Below are 25,112 nucleotides of genomic sequence, written 5' to 3' on the forward strand. Positions count from 1 at the left end.
ACTGCAGCAAGGGATATACACACATACAAATACATATATACTGATGTGGTGACTTTTGGGGTGAATAGTAATTACTTTAATACAGTAGAATTGTGGAGCTGTGCTTGAATGTTTCACACAATAAAGCACCACATTCTTTGCTGAAAGCCCAAATTGTATTTGGCATATCAAAAACCGAGTGAGAAAAGACATTGTAGGAGTGGACACCAATGGGTGCTGAAGGGGTTAATGTCTATTATGTACAAGAAAACTAATTAACTATACCAAAGACTAACATTATTAATATGTTTGCCTTTCCAAACTGTTGCTTTTATACTGTACACTATTGCAGTGTGATATACAGCATATTTATTTTATATGCCATAGTAAAGAACATATTTTAAGTGCAATATAAGTAAATAATTTGGTGATGTCACATACAGTATTATCTGTGCATGCTGTACATTATGATGTCATCACAGTACACCTGCTTAGTGTAGACTGCACAGTTGGGGTTGGGGTTAGGGTTGGGTGCTATGCCTAACACATTTCTCTGCAATACTGTGCAGTCTTTTCCAGCACTAAAGGATCGTGCATGGTAGACAGAATGTTTTTTCTTATGGGCCTTCTTATTACATCTGTGAGGCATATTAATGGAGGTGAGTACAGTACCTTTTAAGAATGAAAGGAAATGGGGGAACTTTCATAACGACAAAAGCTTAGAGCACTTGTTAGAAATATCTCAATGGGTCTCACTATAATCCTTCCCTAGTGATACTTCTCTAGTCTTCTTACAAGGCGAGACTAAGGGCCATCCTGACAGTGTTAAGGTACAGTACCTTACAGTCTATTTATTGGAATTACTGTGTATTAAACCTGGCCCTACCTATAGTATCGAGCTCCAAGAATCATTGCTTTCCTGTTCTATAGAGAGAACCATTTGTAACTACAGTACATACAGTATGTTCATGTCAGTGTATCAATGATACTTTGGTCGCTGTCAGGTGGCCACTGTTGAGCTTTTGTTAATGTCACTGGTTAATACAGGGGTGGCCAACTCCAGTCAATTGAACCAGGTTCCCCCTTCGAACTCAGTGCCAGTCAGTGTCTTTACTCACTGCGCCGCTCCTTCTCCCTGTTAGCAGTACATCGTATACAGTAACTGCTCCCTGTCTGCTAAACACTTTTTACAACAATCCTTTTTCACTGCCTGTTTTGTTATGTATAGAAATCAAATAACATACGCTACAAGTGTACAACATTGTAATATCGGTATTATTTTCCTAGAGTGTGGGACGAGACCCCTTTATGACACATCACAAGCATCGGGAACAGTTGGCGGCGGTGATGTCAATGTGGGTGAGTTTCCATGGCAAGTCAGCATCCAGAATCGGAACAGTCATTTCTGTGGAGGATCCATTCTGAACAACTGGTGGATTTTAACCGCGGCCCACTGCTTTCTAAATCTGAACGAGTGAGTGTGGATTCTCTGCTTACCTCCTTAGTCATTATCTTGAAGTCAAAACTCCCCTTAGGGAATAAGTTGTAATCCTCTCTACCCAGGTGGTCACCATGATCAAAATCTAAAATAAATAGGTATACGCACTATTATTGCATCGGATGCAGTTACAAAACCTGTTTATTTAAAGCAATAGTTACATTTCTCTAGTTCAAAAATTCCAAAATATACAGTAATCGCATGGGATGCTTTATATACAGATGTAGCAGTTGTTATTACTTCCACTGGCATGCTGGCGTGGGTGATATAGTTCATTGGCCCCGCACCTGTATACGGCTGATTTAAAACAATGGACACTTTCCCTGCGGACGCACTGTGTACGCTCCACTGCAACGTGCCAGTGTGAGTAATAATATCTACTACTGCAGATCTGCAACGAGGTGCTTTGTTGGTCTAGTGCTTTGGTTTTGCCTATAACATTTCATTCAGATGATGATTTTGGTGTTGGGTTAAGGCACAATATGTGACTTTGATCAAATCCTTATCTCACGGCCTCAAAGTGGTGGGAAGGTGGCAATAGGTGTACAAGAAGATGTATAGTGGCACTTGTGCTGGTAGATTAACCATACTATGAAAGCTTGAACAATATACCCGGCTAAATTGGGAAAGGTACTTGCCAACATGCAAATGAGGCCGGCATGGCAAGTTAGGCCTCAACCCCCAAATATGGAACACATCGAAAAGTAATGGCCCTCATTCTCCAGAGGCCAGATTTTCCCTGGACTTGACAGTGTTTGGGATGAAGGCAGAGGGTGCTAAGAATCCCCGGAGGTTAAACAAAAGTGTAGCCCTGTGTGGTTTGGGCTATATTTCTGCTCTCCTCCTGGCAGTAATTCCTGTTTAAGGGCAAGTTGCCAGGAGTAATCATGGATTTTCCCTGCTTCAGACATTGCACTGAGACAGTGAAGGTAGGTCACCTGACCCTGTGTCCAATCAAGATACACAGGGGCGGTGCCTGCAGAAGCTACTTAGGGCAGGTCATTTCCTATTTAGAAGGACAAGGAGAAGGACAAGTTCAGAGTGTGAGTTAGCTAGTGAGAGGAGTGTAGCTGTTAGACTATAGGGACATAGGTGGACCAAATACCTCCCACCGTGCATAGGGGGTGGGGGAAGAGCTAGACCCACTCTGGGTGCCCAAGGCCCAGAGTGGAGTCAGGCGGACATCCTGAAGGAGAACAGCTGGCAGTATACACTGTCCATGATTGCTGCTGTTTGAGGAGGCGAGTAAAGAGTCCTGATTTAAAGAGACAGTGTGTGAGACTGGAATATCTCATCCCTGGAAGGTATTCTACTGTAGGGATTCCACCCATATCCCTGGGGCCTGCAGAAGATGGAGGCTCTGCACCTTTGATGAGAACCAAGGCACAACCCCAGAAACCTGTCCTGTTGTCCCCAATGTCACCGTGGGAGACTCAGGTCCTCCTGTTGCCAGTAGGTACGCACCACACACACACATGTAACGGGAGAGTTAGTTCCCCTAGAGCAGGGGGCGCAAACTTTTTTCCCTGCGCCCCCCTGCCCGCTGTCCCCTCACTCCCGCGCCCCCCCCAACCCCAACTTACCCTCGCACCGGCGTAATGACGTCACGTTGCCATAGCAACGTGACGTCACATGACCTCGCAGCGTCATTTTGATGCCGCGTTGCCATGGCGACGCCGGGAGGAAGCCCCCGGAGCCACGGGTAAGTATGGTTTACAGAGGCCCTGCAGCTCCCCCGGCACTTAATTTAAGTGCCTTCGGGAAGCGCGCGGGGCCTCTGTAAACCCCGCGCCCCCCGTCGGCAGTCTCGCGCCCCCCCTGGGGGTCGCGCCCCACAGATTGCGCACCGCTGCCCTAGAGGACCCTATCTGAGGTTGGGGTGGGGGAGGGGGGAAATGTTACAAAAGTATTTATTCAAACCTTAATGTGGCTACAACTACTGGATTCTTTTCAGTGAAGCAGCACTGCAAGATCTGGAAGGCGAACTTGAAAAGATTAAATGTGTTACTGTTTTCCTTCATGGAGTTAGCAGAAAAGATGAAGGCCTCATTGAATGGAAAAGCGGACATCTATTATATTACAGAGGTACAGAAAATGGAAGAATCAGTGGCCTAAGCTCCGTCATTAAAAAGAGATGGAGAAATAATTTAGTGGAGTTTGAAAGTTCATTGGAAAGAGCAGCCAGAATCATCCTTCAGGGACAAACAAAAAAATCAAACAGCTACTGATGCTTTCCAAGCTTGGGAAAAACTTCTCTGGACCACCCAGGTACATTGGCAATATCTCCAGGCTCACAAAAATACCACTGAGAACAGTGAAAAAAGCAGTGAAGCTGGACGTCCCTCACTACTTCAGAAGATAGGTCACACCGGAAAAAGGCAGCCAAGATGGCGGCTCCCCTCGTGGCACCGCCGACTCAGAGTCCGAGCTCATACTGGGCCCAACCCCAAGCACAAAAGATGACATATCTCAACTATACACAAAGCTGAAGAATGCTTTCCAAGCTGCAGTCCAGAGAGCTGCTAAGGACATTAGAGGAGACCTTGCCCAGTTGCACGACCATACTAATGATCTCGAAGATCAAATGATGGAGTGTGGTGTGAGAAGACTCGGCACAAGAATGCGAACTGGACTCAACATTTCCCAACACTGAAATTGCATTACTAATTTTCCTATCAGTGACTGCCACAAACTGCGAAGACGAAAGAGCTTTTTCAACTTTGAGACATATTAAGAACGAACTCGGCAGTTGCTGCTTCAACTGAGATTGAACGCGCTTTCCTCGATGATAATCGAATCACATATACTTCATAAAAATGGAATTTGTTGATGTTATTTGTGACTTTGGAAAAAAAACACAGAAAGAGACATGTAGATAAATAAGTTTTGAATGTTGTTCAATAAAAACATAATTTATTTGTATTTAAATGTGACCTTTGTGGGCGGGATCCTCAATTTACACTTGGCCAAGGGCCTCGAAACTTCTTAAGGCTGAGTCCATAGGGACTTCAGCCATGCGGAGGCACTCGGAGGCTGAGGGAAAGCGGGTGCTTTCCCTGGCCTTAGTCCGTGCGCCATCCGGGGGGCATGTCTGGGGTGGGCCAGTGACGTCACAGAGCTGGTTCGCCCTCATTGGGCGAACCACTCACGTGACCTGCCCTCCGCTCCCTTTTGCGCGCAAATTTAAATCTGACTGTCTCCTCCGCACGCCTGTGGAAGCGTGCGCGAGCCCCTGCTAAAGCCGCTCTCATGTCTTGCGTAGCTCTGCATATTCAATGCTTCTTCGTGCGTCTTGGTATCACTTTATTTTTGAGTGTTTCCTCAGTAACTGCTCTTTCTCATCTGATATTTTATTATAATGTATTTTGTTAACGATTCCTCCAGTTCTTTTCTACACTTTCAACTGCAATTTTCATAGGTTCTCCACAATTTCTTATCCCTGATGATGGTCCCAACCGGGACAGAAACACGTACAATGTATTTAAGCTCCAATAAATCTTCAGATATTTTTGATATGTTTAGTACCTGCTGTTTTTTTTTTTTTTAACATTTTTACTGATATCACATGTGGGATCCCACATAGGAAGCTTATTGTGCACCAATCTAAAATATCTAAGTATCGTCAGTGATACACGAGCGCATGCTCCCCCATATCATTTTAGCAAAGGGTCTCCATGCATTTTCGAGCAAGCGGAAGGGATTTTTTTTAGCTCTAGATGACATTTTCTGTTGTTATTCTGAGGATTGTTTTTATCTTATTTTTACACCATTCTGTTTTTATCTTATTTTTACACCATTCTCTTCTTGCCATCTTTGCATTCAGATGTAATTTGCAGCGAACCAATCGGTGATCACTCAGTTACAGTCTTCAATCACATGTTTTTTGTTAGCTAGGATATACCTGTAGTCAACATGTGTCAATGGGTCCACTCCATTGACAGTTTTTGTATTTGAATTCTTCTTAAGGAATTAATTCATGATGTAGAAGTTATCACATTCTGCTAATTCTACCAATCTGTCTTCATGTTTATTCCTATTGCCGTAACTATATTTACTATATACTATATTTACCAACTGATGCTTCATCTTTCTGCTGGGCACCAATCATTGCATTGAAATCTCCCATGCTGATGTTTAGTTGATTTATTGCATGGTAGAAATCTTCCACTTTGTTGTGGCAACAATATCCCATTTAATCTTTTCAAACTGGTCTTCCGGTTCTTGCAGTGTGGCTTCACTGGAGAGAGTCCGGCAGTTGTAGGTAGCCAGATTAAGATTAGGATGAAAGTTTTTGTTTATCCTCCGGGGATTCTTAGCACCCTCTGCCATCGTGCATTCTTTCTAAATGCTGCCAAGCCCAGGGATAATCCGGACTCTGGAGAATGAGGACCATTGCTTTTCGGTGTGTTCCATATTTGGGGGTTGAGACCTTACTTGCCATGCCGCCCTCATTGGCAACCACTTTCCCCACTTCAGCCATGGTATATTGTTCAAGATTTCATGGTGTGGTTGAACCTATCCGCCGAAGTGCCCCTATACATTTTCTTGAACACCCGTAGCCACCTTTTATGCCCCTTTGATAAGGATTGGAGGACTATGTTTGCATACATATGTACGCATGCACACATTTACAGAAAGTGATTAAATATATGCTAAAAAAATAGCATATTATAAAAGGGACATAGAAGTCTTTTCAGCTTATTATTAATAATAATAAACATGGTACCATGTGTTTTTGTTTTTATTTTTTTAATAATCTTTTGATTTAATAAAGTTTCATATACATACATATTTCTATTATAACGGAATATATAATTATAAAATATATACAAACAGAAATTGTTGTACAGAATATATATTACATACCAAAATGTCATTACATATAGTAGTAATATAATCTTCAATATGAAACACTTGATTAATACAACCTCTTTTTAATTTTTACATTTTTTTTTTATAAAAGATAGAAGAGGATAGATTGAGAGAAGAGATAGAGGAAAAGAACGAATGAGTGGGGGAGAATTTTTTATTTTTTTAACAAATGTACAATTCCAATTTCTTTTTAAAGAAAAAGGTCTCTCTCTGTCTTTGCACGAAAAAGTTTTACTTTAAAACAGCCTGTCATGTTATCTGTGGGTGAGACCTATGTCTTTGTATATGTACCGTACTTTTGAACTAACCATGCGTGTTTGTGTATGAACAAAGGTCCATGCATGTACATGCATGAATTTGTACTGTATATATCGTGTCTGTGTATACAGGAGCGTGTATATACATGGTGCAGATGCATTAACACACTGATTCACACAAACACAGATACACATACTTTCTTCTACACACAGACACACGGGTATATACAATGATACACAAACACATGGCAAAGATTTGCCCACACAGTCATTTTTACATACAATGATACATACATGTGCACAGGCACACTTACGGTAACCATGTACAGAGCTACACACAGACCCACACGCATACCGCTGAAAGTGTAGGATGATTAGGTTTTATGTGTCAAAGAGTTTGGAGTGCGTACCATGTATACAGATTATTTTGAGAATATGCTCTAATCATATTTGTAATGTGTTTTTTTGTTGTCTACCAGTTTCACCGATGTAACTATTGTGGTTGGGATAACTGATTTGAAACAAAAAGAGAAAAAAAGAAAGATACAGCAGGTCATCGCTCACGCCGGATTCGACAAGCACATGAATAATGACGTAGCCCTGGTCCAAGTGAAAGCCGCCATCCGCCTCAACAAACAAAGCGCTCCCGTCTGCCTGCCCAAGCAGAATGACCTCGACAAGTGGAGAGACTGCTGGGCGACTGGATGGGGGTTCACGGGGGGAGGTAAGGATTTTCTACTCACATATAGACATATACGGTATCAAGTGCGGCAAACTAACTGCTCCAAAAAGGTGCGCCATCTTGACTCGGCGTCCATATATCATGGTGCGGCAGCAGGGGTGGCCGGCTCCAGTCCTCAAGGGCCACCAACAGGTCAGTCGAAGACTGAGCCACTGATTGAGCCACCTGTGCTGAAGCAGTGATATCCTGAAAAGCTGACCTGCTGGTGGCCCCTGAGGACTGGAGTTGACCACCCCTGCACTGCAGTTTTTCTCTGGAGACGGTCACTGCAGTATTGTGATAAGATAAATTAGCATTTGCGTTTGTAGCCGGGGCAGTTTTGCCGTTTTTTGTTTTTTCTTCGTGTCAAATAATTCTACCAGGATTAGCTCTACGCCTAAGCGATCGGGGCTGAATGTAAGAAACAAGAGTGTCAAGATTCAAAGAAACTGGTGCAAATGAAAATGCGTGCTCCGTGCTTTTGAGCAAATTGCATCATCTTGGTACAGTATTTCCCACGATGCACCTCTGAACATAGCCCCTCCAGTCAATAAGCTGCACGGCCATTTCACAGGTCCGCTCCATTCAAATGAGTGGTACAACAATCTTCTTTTGAACAGATAAGGGTCTTTATAGCATATTATAGAAGGAACTTAGAAGTTTTTTCAGCTTATTATTATTATTAGTATTATTATTTTTATTATTAATAATAATAATAATAATAATAAAGTTGGTACCATTTCCCTTCTTTCTGCTTTCTTTTCTTTTTCTAGCGGGGAGGTACTGTGGTAGCTGAAGCGGCTCGCATCACAAGGGCTTTTGGGTGAGGAGGTAGGGAGTTGCTTGAAATGGTACCGGTCCACTTCTGCAGCTGAAACAATATTCTTAGAGAAGCGTCCACAGGGATAGTTGGAGCCTGCGGACGAAGGCGGACAATTCCTCTTCCTCCCCCTGGTGGAGAGCCTTGAACTGAGCCATGAGCTCGTCTTCATCGTCTTCGCTTGTGTAGGATTCGGTTAGCAGTTCCACTAACTCGTGAGCAGTAACTTCTCCTTCTGTGTCCCGATGCATGCGTACCAGTTGTGCGGCCGGTGGTCGGAGACACTCAACCAGCCTCTGTCGCTTGACGGCTTCCGAGCACGACCACTCGTCTGGCACACGGAGAGCGTGTTCTCGCCAAGCCTCAAACCCTTCTTCTCCTAAGGGTGTGGGCACTATCCCGGAGAATGCCTTGAGCTTCCTGTAATTTGGAGACTGTGAAGACATAGTGAGTGCCTCCACTAGCTGTGGTAGAGTCACGCCCAGTACTGTGCCGCCACTTGCTAAGCGACTGCCGTTTACGGGCCCAGGGATAGGGAACAACTTCTCACCTGGGGGCTAGGAGTGAGGGGGGGGGTGACTGTGGTGGGCTCCCGGCCCAGGTGGTAGCTCCCTGTCGGGTATTGGACGTGAACAATACCCGGAGTAGGGATACGTCAGGTCTGGCCGGAGGGCTGGTGGCCACGTTTATGGTCCTCTACTCCCCGAGATTGCAAGACCTTGATTGGAGGGGAGACCCTTGTGGAGGGTTCCGCCGGCGAGGGGGTAGTTTGAGGGGATGCTAGCCCAAGGTCTATGAGTGAGCACCCTTGTGGTAAAGTCTCTTGCAGGTATATCACCTGTTGTGCATCGTCAGGGTATATTTCTTGCTATGTGGCTAGCAGCACTACACTCTTTTGACGAGTGTGGTCATACTGCTAATAATCCTGACATGGCTCATGCCAGAGGACCTTTGTACTTGGTCGCGAACAGTGAACATGGAGGAGAGAGCAGGGACTCCTCCCACATGTCACGGAGGTTCTTGGAGCTCTAAGGCCCAGTCATGGACCTGCAGCTGCGTTGGCGTAAACATGGTGATTCTGAGAACTTCACAATGTTAGACGGCTGAGTAGGGCACCTCAGGTCTGAGCTCTCAGCAGCACCTCCAAATGTAGCGCACTTTCCCCCACCCTTTGGGAGATGTGTGACTACGGTGTATTGGTGTGGTGCAATACCTGATGGTGCCCAGGAGATCTGAGCCTCTGCTGCTGGGAACCTGGGGTGCACCTGAGTGGTGCTCGGTAGCGCCTCCACCTTTACGGGATTCTAGCGTGTGGAATTCCCCCGTTACAGGTCACATAAAGAATACACACTTGGTATAGCAGAACAGTTTCACTATATGTAGCTAAATATAGTTACAGCCTACCCACCAAGCCCCGCACAGCCGTACCTTCTAATACTCCACCCCCTCCCGATGGAGTTACTGTCCCCCAAAGTACGTGGGGCCCTTGGGCACCCAACCAACCCGGTGTCCACGAGGTCAATCCCCCCACCCAATGTGTGGTACAGCGCTGCCCACTAATGTGTTGTTGGTGTACGTGAGGAGTTGGGTACCAGACGGTTATGTCCACACCAGGGCGCGCAGATGCTGTAGAGGATGATGGGATCCACGGATCTATTGCCGTAACCCGTGAAGCCTCCACCTCTATGTTGGGTGGTATCCCGCCTGGACTGTGCCACCTTTGAGTCCCTATGTGACGTGTGATCTGGTCCCAAACCACCTATGGACAGGATGCAGCCGCTCCTGTCTGTATCCCTCACTCTGAAGCAACAGGGGCAGGGTCCCTAAACTATGGCCTGTCCCAGCAGCAATCACAAGCTGAGGGGAGTCGGGGCCTAGCTGGGGCTTAATGGGGTCTCTGGCACACACACCCTACCCTGATTGCGTCCCAGCTGCGACTGGCGTGGTCTGCAGCACGCCAAATCTATCCCTTTTCTGGTGCAGGGAATAAAAGCATTTGTTAGCCACAGAACGTTATTGAGTATTTGTTTTTTTTATATATATAAATATATATTTACAACTCCAGTCATCAAGACCCCCCAAGAGATCAGGTTTCCAGGATATCCCTGCTTCAGCACAGGTGGCTCAGTCTTTGACTGAGCCACCTGTGCTGAAGCAGGGATATCCTGGAAACCTGACCAGTTTTGGGGTCTTGAGGACTAGAGTTGAGAGCTCCGGATATACTCGATTTATCTTAGTGCTGGTGCGTTATAATAGTAATTATTCTGGATTTTCCTGTCTGTCTCATCTGTAGCAAAATAATAATAATTGTAGGAGCGGCTCAGTGAGTAACGACTCTGACTGGCACTGAGTGTGAAGCAGGGGAACCTGGTTGAATTCCCAGTGTCGGCTCATTGTGACCTTGGGCAAGTCACTTTATCTCCCTGTGTTTCAGACATCAAAAACATAGATTGTAAACTCTACGGGGCAGGGACCTGTGCCTGCAAAATGTCTCTGTACAGCGCTATGTAAAACTAGCAGCGCTATACAAGAACATGCTATTATTAATTGCAGTTGTTCTCAAACTGACTGCAAAGTACTGTGATGCCCTCTCAAGCGGAGGCCGGTATTACCGTAATACAATATAATAAATGCTGATTTCTTTTCCTGTTGGCCTTAAACCTTTTTTTTAAGATGTATTTCTTTGTCCTGCTGCTTATTTGTGACCCCAGAAAACAAGAACCAACCCACGGGCTATTTTCCCTGCTGTAAGCCCTGTGTGTGTTTTTCTGATGAGCGTGCTATCTGCCAAACAAATGCTCGGAGTAAATGGAAGAGTGAGGTCTTGGCTCTTCTCATCCCTAAAAAAATCAATGTTCAACAGATTTGCCAGACTGATTATTTCTTAATGTGACATAGGTGAAAGAAATGTGAATTTCTTGTACTCATACATATTTCAGCACTTTATATTGCTTTATGGGAATTCAGTTCCTTTAAGGAACACGCTATGAGAAAATATTCATGAGGACAATTTCCTAACACTTAAACGCAACCTGCATTTCCCACTTAAGTGGGGCAGATATACTAAATAGGAGAGAAACCTCAGATCCTATTTGATCTTTGACTTTCTTTTATATTTAGGTTAGCTTTTTTTGTCTATTCAAGCATTTTTTAATTCCCTTCCTGTATAAGCTTCCAACACCTCAGTTGATTCCATGAAACCATCACCATTTCCACGAATGAGTACCTGCTCACATTTCGGTTGAACCTGCCAAGCTCAAACTTTAGAGAATAAGCTTGCTCTAGCACTTCTCTTGTGCTTGTGGTTCCCTCCTGTACTTTGTTGAAACCCTTTAAGTCAGGCCTGTCAAACACGCTGCCCACGAGAAAAAACAGCCACACAACTCCCTCCCTAAGTTACATAAGCTTATGCTTAGTTTATTAACCCCTTCAGGGTATATTTCATTTTACATTTGTATGCATTTAGCATAGGGACCTGCTATTGAGACTTGCCTTGACGTTGGTTAGCAGGCTTGTCATTATTTGATCAAAGGATGTAACCAAAAGTTTCCTTTGTCTTACAGATTTAGTTTTCACTATGTATATGTCCCCATTTATTGCTACCCCAATGGGAGAAGCGCAGGGATTCACTTTCTGTTTCTGCACATATGTATGGCCAATCCTTTCACCAGCAGCATGCTCCTTACACGGAGAAGTGTGGCGATTATATATTTCTTTTACATTTTCTGTTGGGCCGAATTAAATCCCTAGCATCCCGCTTCCAGTGGGCACCACTATTAGGGTGTGATTAATGTATTTAGCCAATCCACCTGTAACCGCTTATTGAGCAGCTTGTGGGAGGTTTATAGTTCCTCCCTTCAAGGTATAAAATCTCCCAGTTAGGCCAAGGCCCCACTGCACGCCCCTGCACACCCGCCTTGCGTCCTGGCGGCACGTGCACGGCGCTTCATCGCGATCTGCAGGTACCTTTTTTCGGCGCGGGGGAGGCATGGCCAAAACGGGCGGGGTGGGCGCGGCCATGACAGGGGAGGGGGCCGTCTCTCTCTGCCTCTCTCTGCCACATGCAGCCTGGAGCTGGAGGTAGCTAAAAGCTAATGGCCAATAGATAGTTAATCATCACATACCATAACCTACACTGCCGACACACTTAATTGCAGTGCGGCCAGATCCGCAAGCCGGGAGATTTCCCGGCTTGCTAGTGGCCGCCCCTCGGCGTGCCGCGCGTCATAGACGCGCGGTCACGCGTCTTCGGGAGCCTGCGCCCCCTGCACGCGCGTCCAGGGGCTCCCCGAGGGAGCCCTGGTGTCCCGCGATGTGGGGGACGGCGGCAGGGGGTTCCGGGGGACCCGGCGGACCCGGCAGCGGTAGGGAGAGCGCCCCGATCGGAGGGCGCTCTTCCGCTGCTTCGGCGCTCGCCCGTCACCCTCGGGCGCGCGCCAGGCTACTGCTGCGGCCAAGAACGGGCAAATGCTCAAATAAACTTGGCCGCAGCATTATAAGGTTTTCTCAGCACTTCCCAACCCATCAGATATAAGACACAGACCAAAATCTAAAGTCTACCCCATAGGTGCATAGTTTAACGGTTAAGGCTGAAAACGTTTCACAACATGGTGCAAAATGGTGCAGGACAATACTGTAGACCACGGAATAAGTTAGGGGACTACATTACATGACAGCACAGCTCATAATGGGAAAGGACAGCTCGGTACATTAGTTTATGAATTCATAAGTTTAAGAGTTGAGTATGGACTTCCCTGTGCTTTGCTGCTTTTCTGCCAGGGGGACTTGCAATGCCTGTGGAACACTTTGCACATGGAGCAGTGTGCAGGCTGTCTACTTTTGCTACAGTCGTACATTCACCAGCTTTTGCATAAGCTTTCTCTCCACCCATCAGTCTTTCTGATTGGCTTCCTGGCGCGCACCATGTGACGCGTCGCTGCATGGGAACTCCATCCTGTTGTAGCCCCTGCTGGCCAGGGAGCTAGGAGGCACTGATAGGGAGAAGGTAAGGGTCTGGTTGCCGGCTGCAGCAGGGACCCAGCCGAAGGGCCCTGTGAGTGTGAATTACCCAGAATCCCTGGCTGCAGTGGAAGCACTGTTTGCTAAGAGACAATGGGGAAACGCATGGAAATGCACCACACATTGTATTTTTATTTACTGTAGACATTATCTATGAAACATTAGAGGTGTGCCCTAGTTTACATAATGACAGTCACAAACTGGTGTTAATTGAAGATGCAGCCATGTTATTTTAAGTAGCCTGGCTCTTGGACCACCTTGGCAACGCAGTTATTTTTATTTTTTATTGAATAGCATACGTCTGTAGCGGGTGTACCCCTGTGGTACGGTACTACTGGTAATGCTTTCACCTGTTAGGATAACATAAGACCTGAGCCTCTGCCACTGGGAGCCTGGGGTGTACTTACACTCGGTGCAGCGCCTCCACTGATGAGGGATCCCAACGGGGTGGGAGTATGCCCTCATCAGAACCCACATATACAATACATACGTGATTGGATAAACAGTATTTACTGACCGGAATAATAAGAACCATTAGCATACAACCAACATACATGTAACTTCCCCTTCATACACACATCCACATAGGTATCTCCCCCTCCAAAGTACCTGGGTGCTGGGCACCAATTCCCTGATGTCCCTTATGTCCAAACCCACCCAAGGTGTTGGAGATAGCGCTATCCCTTGACGTGTTTGGTGCACTACTATAGGTACCTGCCCGAGGCTCCTGCCCACGGGGCTGCAAGACAACTGACTTGGATCCGCCTGATCCGATGAGACGTCCTCCTACGCGCCTACGCGTGGGGTGAATTCCGGCGTGGATAATATCACCATGCGCCGTACCGTCTGTACCTTGAAGGGACTCCGTCTGCAGCCGGCAGGCCGCAGTCACTGCGTGGCCTCCGTAAAGATAGTCTCTCTATATATATATGAGTCTCTGTGAAGGTAGTCTTTATATGTATATATATGGGTCTGAGCCCAGACCCAGGAATCAGGCTGCGCGCCACAGAGTATCCTTAGAGCAACCAAATAGCTAAAGGGGCAGATCTCCTTCCTTAAGGACTGTCCCTGAAAGAACCACAGACTGGGGCAGGGGTAATTGCTATCTGGGGCCTATGGGGGGGGTGACTGGCCTAGTGCACGGGGCTACTGCTCCCCTGCACCCTCACCTACCCGGCTGCCTGCTCCAACTGCCATACACAGAGCCTGTGAAATGTATCTAAATCCTCTTGCCGAGAATCCTTGAGCCTTATTGGCTGTCCTGGAGCACCTGGGGTTTGTTCCCTTAGCCTCATGGGAATTGTAGTCCCGTGGAGGCCTCTATCCCATTGGGGTCGCGTGCGTGATTCCCCTGCGCATGCGCGACTTTGTAATGGCCGCCGCAGCTCCCCTGCCTCATCTGCGCGCATCCATAATGGCGGCCCCCGCTAGCTGGGTGCCCCGCAGAGCCTCACTGGCGTCGGAGCACTCCCTGCTCGACCCCCACCCTCCAGAAGTGCCGGCGGATCTGTCGAGTGACCCCCGGCAGCGGAGGTAACGAGGGGGGGTGGGGGGTCGCGGGGCAGAGGTAACCTGGCTACACGTCTATATCTTTTCACAAATTTGCATGCAGCTTTTTGGCTACTCTCAAAACTCTATCACTGCTTAGGCTGCGCTTATAGTACCAGCGTGTAAGGAATCGGGGAACGCGCCCCCCACGGCGCTCTCCCTCCTTACCTGCAACCTCAAGAACCTCCGCCGACATCAGCACGGACGCGCGCGCACGGAGAGGTACTATGACCTCACGGGGACTGGCCCCGCCTTCCGTTCACGCCACGTGATGGCACAAGATGCAAAGTTCTGTGGGGAAGATCATGTGACCAGCCAGGCACTAGTTACAATTGGTGCACTGCTAGAGAGAGGGCAAAAGGGGTGGGCCAAAGCCTGTCTCACAAGAGGAAGGGGATGTGACTTTGTAACTTGTTGCTATAGAAACAAAAATGCTTGTTACTGTACATTAGACTACATTAACATTTTTAAATGCTACTAGTATTTTCTCATAGTACAGAACTGATTTATTAAAAAAAAACAAAAAAAACACACACACACATGCAGGATGTTGCTTGAACTGCAGCTTTAAAGACGGGACACTTTGGAATTGCACAGACAGGGAAAAAGTGCCCAGCTGATCTGTTTTAAAGATGAACAGAAATCAGAGTACTAGATTTTGAAGACAAAGCTGCAATAAAAATCATTTTTGTTCACTACTAATTTTTCTATTTTCTGCTCATGTCTAGTAAACCCCCTTCCCCTCCCAAACCCCCCCCCCCCCCCCCAGCTGGAAATATTGAAATAAAACTTACCGCAGTGCTACAGGGTGTTGCATAAAGGGTTTATTTTCTTAAGACCGCTCTCTATCTTTCCATTTGTTTAGTTATTTCACCTGGAATATTACTTTCTGTGCACACGCAGAAAGTTTTTTGGTCTGGGCTCATGTTGTTAATTTATCAATTACAGTCACTTTAGTGAAATCAGCAATTCGCCTATTGGAACAGGTATATACTGTATGGTGTGATGCTGAGTCAAAAAAATGTGTTTTATTATGAGGAAGCAGAAAAAGATAGGGAGTTATATACATGCATTTATAAATTATATATATATACACAGTATAATTTTTGTATCATATATATCTGGTATTAGATCAAGGTAAGACGACACGTTTTATAGGAATTCTGCAGCAACAAAAGAATGTGTTTTATTACAGAAATACTTACAAATATAACTTATCACCTAAGGAATGTTGCATAATAACGGAGTACAACTTTCTATGTATAGCTGATGCTGTTGAACCCAACATCCTCAAGAAGGTTGCGATGCAGCTCCTTAGCAGTGAGAAGTGTGCAGAGATGAACAAAGTATCATCTAACATTCTTTGTGCTGGCTATGAAGAAGGAGGGAATCGTTTATGCCAGGTGAGTGGAACGCTATCACACGGTTCTTGGAGGCCTGGCCTTTCCAGACATTTTAGTATGCCAGCTGCGTGCATTACGTTCCCCATCAGAGGTAACCGCAATGCATTGCAAAGCATCTACATTTTTAACTTGCTATATTAACGTATTATATTTTCCCTCATCTCCATATCTCGGCATTGTCCATGTGTAACCCGTCCTTATTCTGCCCCCAAACTGATACCCACTGCTGAGGTGAGGGCCTGAGTGCTCTAGTTCTGCGTGATATGCCACACGTAGCGTTAGGTCAGACAACGGGAGACAAACTACAATGATGTTTATAATATAACTGTACTGTATTTATATAGTAGGTATGGATGAACACTTCGGTACCTTGTGATCCTTAACAAGGAATCACTGCATTAATTACATAACACGTCAACATAACAAGCCTCCTAAATGTTGAGAGGGTGTATGTCAGTGTCTAATGCTGTGGCCACCCAATCCTGGATATCAATGCCTGTATGTTGGTGCCGGCACGCCATTGGAGCTCATTAATGCGGATAAGTGTACCAGGCCTGTACTTCGAAAAATGCTTCAGTATCACTTTAGCTGAACGCTATTAAGGGTCTCCTCCGACAGTACTCGTTTCTCCGCGCTGCTCTCACTCCGGTCTCCCTGTATGATTTGCTGTTCTCCCTCCAGTCAATCTCCGCTCTCTTCAGCGGAAGATAGACTGGCCCCAGGTCACTCGCAATCAGTCCTGAGATCGATCAGCCACGTGTAGATCTCCCCTCACGTGCCCTGCCAACCCCTCTTATAGGCTCCTCTCTCCTTAGTCCCACTTCTCCCACAGCCCTTGCGATTGGCTGATCCTATGTCCATAATCATTCACATGTCTATGGCACAAAGAAGAGGAACCTGACAGGGGGCAGTGTGAGTGTGTTGCCTACATCGTACAGAGGGTTACACATGTAAATAATGAAATATTTTACTTGTGTTTCCTCACAATCCCCCTTCTTTCTCCCTCAACTCCTGTAAGGAATCCGCTCCGCGGTTTATGGTTTGCCTCACCTTGCAGACCGGTGCGGTTCTGGAGCACCTCTCCTGATGTTTGTTGCAGCCTGGATTCACTAACCAAAGCAATACACACTCCCTCTGGTATCTACTGCAGCTGTGCAATCTATCACTGCAATCCAGCCTTGGATTCACTCATTGGAGCAGTACCTTCACACCCCCTCCGGGGATTGGCCCGCTGGCCTTTAAGTACTGTCTTCCCACAATGCTCCCAGCCGAGCATAGTCGTTACCGGATGTCACTACCTGTTCTGCCACAAGCTTCCGCTTGTTCTCCTGTGCTGAAGCATAGGTCCCGCCCTGCGTCCTTCAGCTTCCTTCAAGCTCCCGCTTGTTCTCCTGTGCTGAAGCGGAGGTTCCGCCCTGCGTCCTTCAGCTTCCTTCAAGCTCCCGCTTGTTCTCCTGTGCTGAAGCGGAGGTTCCGCCCTGCGTTCTTCAGCTTCCTTCAAGCTCCCGCTTGTTCTCCTGTGCTGAAGCGGAGGTTCCGTCCTGCGTCCTTCAGCTTCCTGTTCTCCTGTGCTGAAGCAGAGGTTTCGTCCCTGCGTCCTTCAGCCTCCTGGATTCCTGCACTGAAGCGGAGGTTTCCCTGTGTATCTACAGCTTCCTGGTTCCTGGGGCCTACTCTTTCCCTAATCTAGAGAGGTCGTGTCCTGGTTCCTGCGCTGTTACAGAGGATTCCCCAGCCCACTCAGGACTCTTGCGCTGTAGCACTGGTGCACCCGTGCAGCAAAGCGGTGTGCTACTCTGGTCTGCCTACCATCTCCTGTGACCAGTACCATGGGCCATGGTCGTCGCTCGCGCAGAGGCCAACCCCGCGCTCCTAAGCTGAAGCGGGGCTCTCCTTACTACCTGTTGCCGAACTCTTGCCTGAACAATGTTTATCCTGATGTCTCCTGTCCTGACCCTGGCTTGTGCAACGACGACGCTGTCTTCTCCTTCCCTGATCCTGCTACGTATGACAACGAACTGCGCAATCCGGATCAGCCTGCGCGGTCTCAGGTCGGTGCTTTTACAACCCTACCTCAGCCACGCGGTCCGACCCTGGTTTGTGGCGAGCAGAACCCTGACAGTATGCCAGGCCCCACAAACTCGGACCCCGCTGAGGTGAGGGTTGGTACGTTTTTCTCTGAAATCCTGTCCCGACCTATGGACCAGTCCCAGTATCAAGACTGGTATCTGTGCGATATCCTACCCCTAATGGAGGATCCATGTATGTTTGATGGTTTAACTCCTTTGCAAAAGAAATGCCGTAATGATCTCATTAGTAAGGCTTCCTGCCTCAGAGACTTAAAACAGTATTTTGCCACTTGTGTCCTCTCCCCTGATTCCCCTTCTCCCTGGGATAAGGTGAATTCTGTGAAACGGGCCAACGCCCGTATGACTCTCAGTGCCTTGGCTTTGTCATTGGACATTCACGTAGTACAAGGGGACCCTTTCGTCATGGTGGCTCTCGCTCAGGATACGCTGCATTTACTTTCCTTGGCATTGGACATTCGCCTGTTAAAACAGGATCGCCTCCTGGCCGCCTACGCCGCCATTTGGCAGTTCCCCTCTGCTGCCAGTCCTGTCGCTAAACCGGGGGACGTATCTCCCTCTCCGGGAGATGATCAAACGGACCCATTAGCAATTTCTCCTAACGTTGTAACTGCCACGGTTCCTAGCCCTGATTGTATGCCCGGGTTCCTTGACTCCAATGATACGTCTACATTAACCCCTGCCAATCAGGTCTGTGAAGCTCCCCTGGAGTATACATGTGTTTCGCTAACCAACATTAAGGTTCCAGTATCAGAGAATTAGTCCCTTAGTTCTCCTATTTCTAGCTCTGAATCCCTCTCTCTAGGTCTTGAGGGTTTTCCAGCTTTAACCTCTGCTAGGCAGTCCTGTGTGCTTTCCCCATCAGAGAAAGAATCCCTAAGTTCTGTTCCCAGGGTCATTTCTGTATTAACCCCTGAGGGGCAGCTCTCTGAGTCTCCTTTGATAATTCCCTGTTCTCTGCCAGCCACGGTCACGCCCCTAGTTCCAGAGGAGAGATTCCTTGTCTCTCCTAATACAGAGAAAAAATTTCCTGTGTTTTACTCTCAGGCACTGTCTGCATTAACCCCTGTAAATTCTTGCTGCCTCCAAGTTAATGCCTTCGTTTTAGCCTCAGAGAATGAATCCACAAGTCAGACAGCAGAGGTTGCATTGAGGGATTCCCATAACCGTACGGAGTCCTTAGATATTCTTTGCTATAAATCCCCTGCTTCAGCTCAAGTTTCCGCAGTTTCGCCTCCGGAGACTTCGGCTAAAGTTCTGGTTCCTGTTAAATGTATTCAGGAGTCAGGTTTTTCCCTAAGCTTGGTCGCAGAGTTCCTTCTCCCGGGTATTTCACTGAACCAGCCTGTCGCCCAGAGAGCGGTGATCCCTGCTTCAGCGCATAGTCCCCACATTATGGAATCTGCAGTAATTTCTGGTTTCCCAGACATTCCTTACCAAATACCTACTTCAGAGACCAGTACAGTTATGATTAACCCCTGTGTACTGTCTGAGTTCTCCTCCTCTTTAAGCTTAGGGTTAAAAGCATACAGTAGTCTGTATGTTCCTCCTGGGGTTCATATTGTGTTCCCAGGAATGTTTGCTGACGCACGTTTTTTTTTCCCAAAAGTGACGCTTTTTTATATAGATTAGTAAAAAGCCTGCACACTGTTTCCTTTTTCGCTGAATTGTGTCTTACTGGTTTTGAGACTCTGAGAGGTAGTGATTCTCCTTCAGATTCTGAATTTCTTCCTACGATGGTTATTCTGGCTGAGGGTTCCCCTGTGTTCTCTCTCCAGGTTAATCCTCCAGAGATCAGCATATCTGGGGTCACTCCCTTTGTACTGTCTGAGACCATCATGCTTATATTACAAGTCCTGGGGTTTAAATCTGAGCTATTTAGCTGTCCTGCCTTTGCTGAAACTCAGTCCCTCAGTACTGTGTCTAAATTTGCCCCAGCAACCATTGGGTTACTCTGGGAAGAAATTAAAGCTCTTGTCTTAAAGGGTATTTTTTCTCTCATGTCCAGCAAATCTAGAACCTCAGTAATTGATTCTAAGTCACTTATCAATACATCTGATTTTTTCACTAATCAAACCCAGACACCCTCACTACCTGTTAGGAGTCATGTGATCAGAAATTTTGCACTAGAAAACACACCTATTCATGTTTTTGTCAGGTTAAGTACCCCTGTGGTTAGGGCTCTTGCAGTTTCAGATAAGACTCTCTGTGCTCCTAAGGTGTCTGTCATTAAGAGTTTCCAGGGTTCCCACTTGCCGCTTGTTGTCTCTCTGGTCCCTGTCACTGAGGTACAGACTTCAGCTTCTGATGTTAGCTTCCCTCCCGCCACTACCCTGGCTCTGCCTTTTTCTCAAGCTCCTGATAGGAAAATCCCAAGTCCTATTCCTGATTCCCTGACAATACTATCTCCCACTGAGGATTTCCCAGTATTTGAGAGCTCCACTATTGTTTGCTTCTCTGCCCCTGCTAAACCATGTTTTTTTCCCTCGGAACCTTCGGTTGCTTCTGTTATTTCCTCGCAGTTGGAGATACTCTGTATGTATCCCAAGATTTCGGTCTCTATACCTGGTTTACTGCTTGCCTTGCCACCTTCCATACCAATACCGGGAGATGCTTCCACCCAGCCCATACCCTCATTAACCATTACCTGGGAGACTTCTGGAGGAAAAGTTCCGCGCAAATTCCAACATGCAGTGGTCAGCCAAGACTTTTTCTGTCCCGAAGTTCCTCCTGGCGTATTCGATCAACTATCAAGGCCGCTTATCCTAGTTTCTGGCTCCTTTATTAAAGACTGGGCTTCCTGTAGGGGTTCTTCTGCCCTTTCTGCTCTGGAACCCTCTGGTTCTTCACAGCCCTGGATTTCCAAGTCATTTTGCAGGGCGAGCCATGTACCAATGTTGTCTCTTCCACCACTCTCATATTCTAGAACAGTACTCACCAAGGAACTGCTCATTTACGGATCCTCTTTCCATCTAAAGAACTTTAGGAACAACTCGATGTCCCCAAGACCCATGGATGGTACTGTCTGGTCGCAGTTCTCACCGGGGGGTGGGGGTACACTAAGGACTAACCACGAGTCTCTGGACCACGACTCTACCCCCAATCCTAGACGGTTCATCAATAATTCCCGGTCCCCCAACTCTATGAGTGCTCATGTTCGCCCGGAGGTCTCGCGTGAAGGGGGGGGTACTGTAAGGAACCCGCTCCGCGGTTTATGGTTTGCCTCACCTTGCAGACCGGTGCGGTTCTGGAGCACCTCTCCTGATGTTTGCTGCAGCCTGGATTCACTAACCAAAGCAATACACACTCCCTCTGGTATCTACTGCAGCTGTGCAATTTATCACTGCAATCCAGCCTTGGATTCACTCATTGGAGCAGTATCTTCACACCCCCTCCGGGGATTGGCCCGCTGGCCTTTAAGTACTGTCTTCCCACAATGCTCCCTGCCGAGCATAGTCCTTACCGGATGTCACTACCTGTTCTGCCACAAGCTTCCGCTTGTTCTCCTGTGCTGAAGCGTAGGTCCCGCCCTGCGTCCTTCAGCTTCCTTCAAGCTCCCGCTTGTTCTCCTGTGCTGAAGCGGAGGTTCCGCCCTGCGTCCTTCAGCTTCCTTCAAGCTCCCGCTTGTTCTCCTGTGCTGAAGCGGAGGTTCCGCCCTGCGTCCTTCAGCTTCCTTCAAGCTCCCGCTTGTTCTCCTGTGCTGAAGCGGAGGTTCCGTCCTGCGTCCTTCAGCTTCCTGTTCTCCTGTGCTGAAGCAGAGGTTTCGTCCCTGCGTCCTTCAGCCTCCTGGATTCCTGCACTGAAGCGGAGGTTTCCCTGTGTATCTACAGCTTCCTGGTTCCTGGGGCCTACTCTTTCCCTAATCTAGAGAGGTCGTGTCCTGGTTCCTGCGCTGTTACAGAGGATTCCCCAGCCCGCTCAGGACTCTTGCACTGCAGCACTGGTGCACCTGTGCAGCAAAGCGGTGTGCTACTCTGGTCTGCCTACCATCTCCTGTGACCTGTTCCATGGGCCATGGTCGTCGCTCGCGCAGAGGCCAACCCCGCGCTCCTAAGCTGAAGCGGGGCTCTCCTGACTACCTGTTGCCGAACTCTTGCCTGAACAATGTTTATCCTGATGTCTCCTGTCCTGACCCTGGCTTGTGCAACGACGACGCTGTCTTCTCCTTCCCTGATCCTGCTACGTATGACAACGAACTGCGCAATCCGGATCAGCCTGCGCGGTCTCAGGTCGGTGCTTTTACAACCCTACCTCAGCCACGCGGTCCGACCCTGGTTTGTGGCGAGCAGAACCCTGACAACTCCCAATCCAACCCTTTACCCTCTCCCATCCACGATCCCCCCACCCAATGGGTTACGTAACAAATGGTGGGGGCATCCTACGGTCTCCTCGTAACACATTTTTAAGTCACGTCCACTACCCCTTTTACGCTCATTTTCCTTACATGAAAGTTGATGATATCTGCCTCTTTTTTCTTTTTGTGTGTTACTTTATGTTATTGTACTTCCTCTCCTCTGACATCCCTACTCCCCCTTTAATGGACTTTAATATCCCTATTGAATATTGATAACCCTATTCCCCTCCGCTGTTTCAAAGCTCTTTTCACTAACCATCGACTTTGGTCTTTCTCACGGCTTTCCTAGAGCAGAGACTTTTCTTCACTGTACTAGGTTTTGTTTCTGTAATGATATTGTTATTTATTGTATATTACTTCACTGCAGAACATGGCACGTTGTGGCTACTGTAAATGATAATATGAATCTTAATCAACACTTCCATTGCTTAAATGTAGAAGAAGTGATAAAGAATCGCAATTGATGTTACAAACCCTGTGATAGTTCTGTATGGCTTTGGGAAAAACTCTTTATCAACCTGCACTTCTTACACACAACCCTGCTCTGTGATAATGGCTTTTTATCTCTTATATGTGTCACTTCTGTTTATACTCTTCTCTGTGAGACTGCGGAAGCAAACTACTTGTACTAATGGAAAAGGCAGAAAAACTAGGTCATGTTTCAATTACGGGTGATTATGATGATACCGATATCAACTGTCTGCATCAATTTAACCCCAATTGCAACATAACTTATCTAATTAACATCACTCCCAGCCAAAGGGCACCAGGAGCAGTCCCAGCTCTCCCCTTATCCCCTGGTGGGACAAGAGGACAAGAGGTACAGTCTCCCACCGCTCCCCTAAGGGAGGGCCCACAGTGTACAGAGCCCTGCACACTGCACTCGGGTAGACCAGCCTCTCTCACGGTAGAGGCAACTCCTAAATACAGGAAGTGCAGTGCCTTAAATACAGATCCAGTAGTAACCACCCCTGTGCCTCTGATTGGACACCAGGCATGATTACACTACCTTCTCTGACTCAATGCACTGCAATGAGTGGGGAAAACCCATGATTACTCCTGGCAAACCTATCCTTACTAGGCATTACTGCCAGGTGGAAGGCAGACCTATAGCCCAAAACCTATCAGGGCTACACTTGTAACGAGACTTACTTTGAATAGTGCGGCAAATAGATCACTAACTTTACCTACCATGATAAAGTCATGTAAAGGTTACATTTTGTATACAGTGTGGCAACCAAGGGGTTAACCTTCTTGTTAAATGTGTTTTAAGTTCTGCCTTGGGTGGGGTTCTGTCATAAAAGGTTACATTTTGTTCCAGGCCAATGCAATAAAGTACTTTAGGACATGCATTTTGTTTTCTCAGGATGGAATAAACTTGCTCTAACTGCTTACATTTAAATAACAGGCACCCAAATGCTATCTGAATGGGCACGCTCCAAGGGTCTTCATGTACCTTTCCTATAACCAGAGAACAATGGGAGACCGAAAGCACACTTGTTTATTAAAATACTTCATGTTTTGTACTGTACAAATCGTAGTGAGGTCATGTGCTGCAAATATATTTAGTCATCATAATATAAAAACTAGGGGTGTACCGAGTACCCGGAATTACCCCGGCACATTTCCAGCTACCCGGACATTACCCGGACCCGGCAACTGAGAAGCCGGCTGTCCAATAGGAACGCTCCGTCTCCTGCTCCGGTGACGTGGTTCCCCGGCGGCTCACACAGACACACTGTTTTACCTGCTCCGGTGCTGTGGAAGGGATTCCTGCAGCTCCCCGCCGGCTGAAGACACATCCGATGTTGCCACCGCCACAGGACCGCTGCTGCTGTTCCTAGATGTCGCCGCCACCCTACAGGTAAGTGCCAAACCGGGCCATCGGGTACCCGGCCGGGTAGAACCATTGATTTTGGCTGGGTACCTGTTACCCGTTTTTTGTTTTTTTTAAACACTACCTGGTACAACACTAATAAAAACTACTCCCTGGCAAATAGTAGGCAATCTATTTCACCCTCAGTGTTACAGGGGCCTATTGCATGTGATATGTATATGTTTGGGAGGTACCCTTGACCATGATGATTTAGGTACCATGAATCTGTTTACTACTGGGAGGGAATGATTAATTTAGTAGGAAAACGCTATATTTTATGCCACGTTGTGGGATGAGCGATTAAACCTGCAGTAACAGGACAAAGATTCATAACAGAATGAAACACGGGCAAAACTACATTTGAGACACCATTAATTTGGGGATTTTGTCATCAAATTGTGCTAGTATTATAAAACTTTAATTAAAAATGATAGTGTCTGGCCAATTTAATTCTCATACTATTGTGTGGAATTATACGAGCCAATAAATAAGCTTATTTTACACTGACAGTCGAGGCACCGGCAAGGAAAAATGGCGACTATTGTCTGTCACAGCGATTACGCACTGTCTTGAAGTCAAACACAAATGTAACTACTGAGTATCACCTCAACTCTCACATTATTGCAACTTGAAAATAAATAATGTAACACCCTTCCCCCCAACCCGAGGGAAACAGCA

At 47.0% G+C, this 25,112-nt stretch overlaps 1 protein-coding gene across 1 annotated transcript in view; it reads left to right on the forward strand.

Annotated features, from left to right (window-relative positions):
- The first annotated feature begins 487 nt into the window (after positions 1-487).
- Positions 488-25,112, forward strand: part of LOC142492446 (serine protease 55-like) — a 27,171-nt gene continuing 2,546 nt past the window's right edge. The window contains exons 1-4 of the mRNA XM_075595083.1: positions 488-1,453; positions 7,086-7,330; positions 15,981-16,117; positions 18,517-18,710. Coding sequence (XP_075451198.1) covers positions 1,200-1,453; positions 7,086-7,330; positions 15,981-16,117; positions 18,517-18,710 — 830 coding nt within the window. The 5' untranslated portion in view covers positions 488-1,199. The remainder of the gene's footprint in view (positions 1,454-7,085; positions 7,331-15,980; positions 16,118-18,516; positions 18,711-25,112) is intronic.

This window comes from Ascaphus truei, chromosome 4 (genome assembly GCF_040206685.1).
Source record: "Ascaphus truei isolate aAscTru1 chromosome 4, aAscTru1.hap1, whole genome shotgun sequence".
In the NCBI taxonomy this organism is placed as follows: domain Eukaryota; kingdom Metazoa; phylum Chordata; class Amphibia; order Anura; family Ascaphidae; genus Ascaphus; species Ascaphus truei.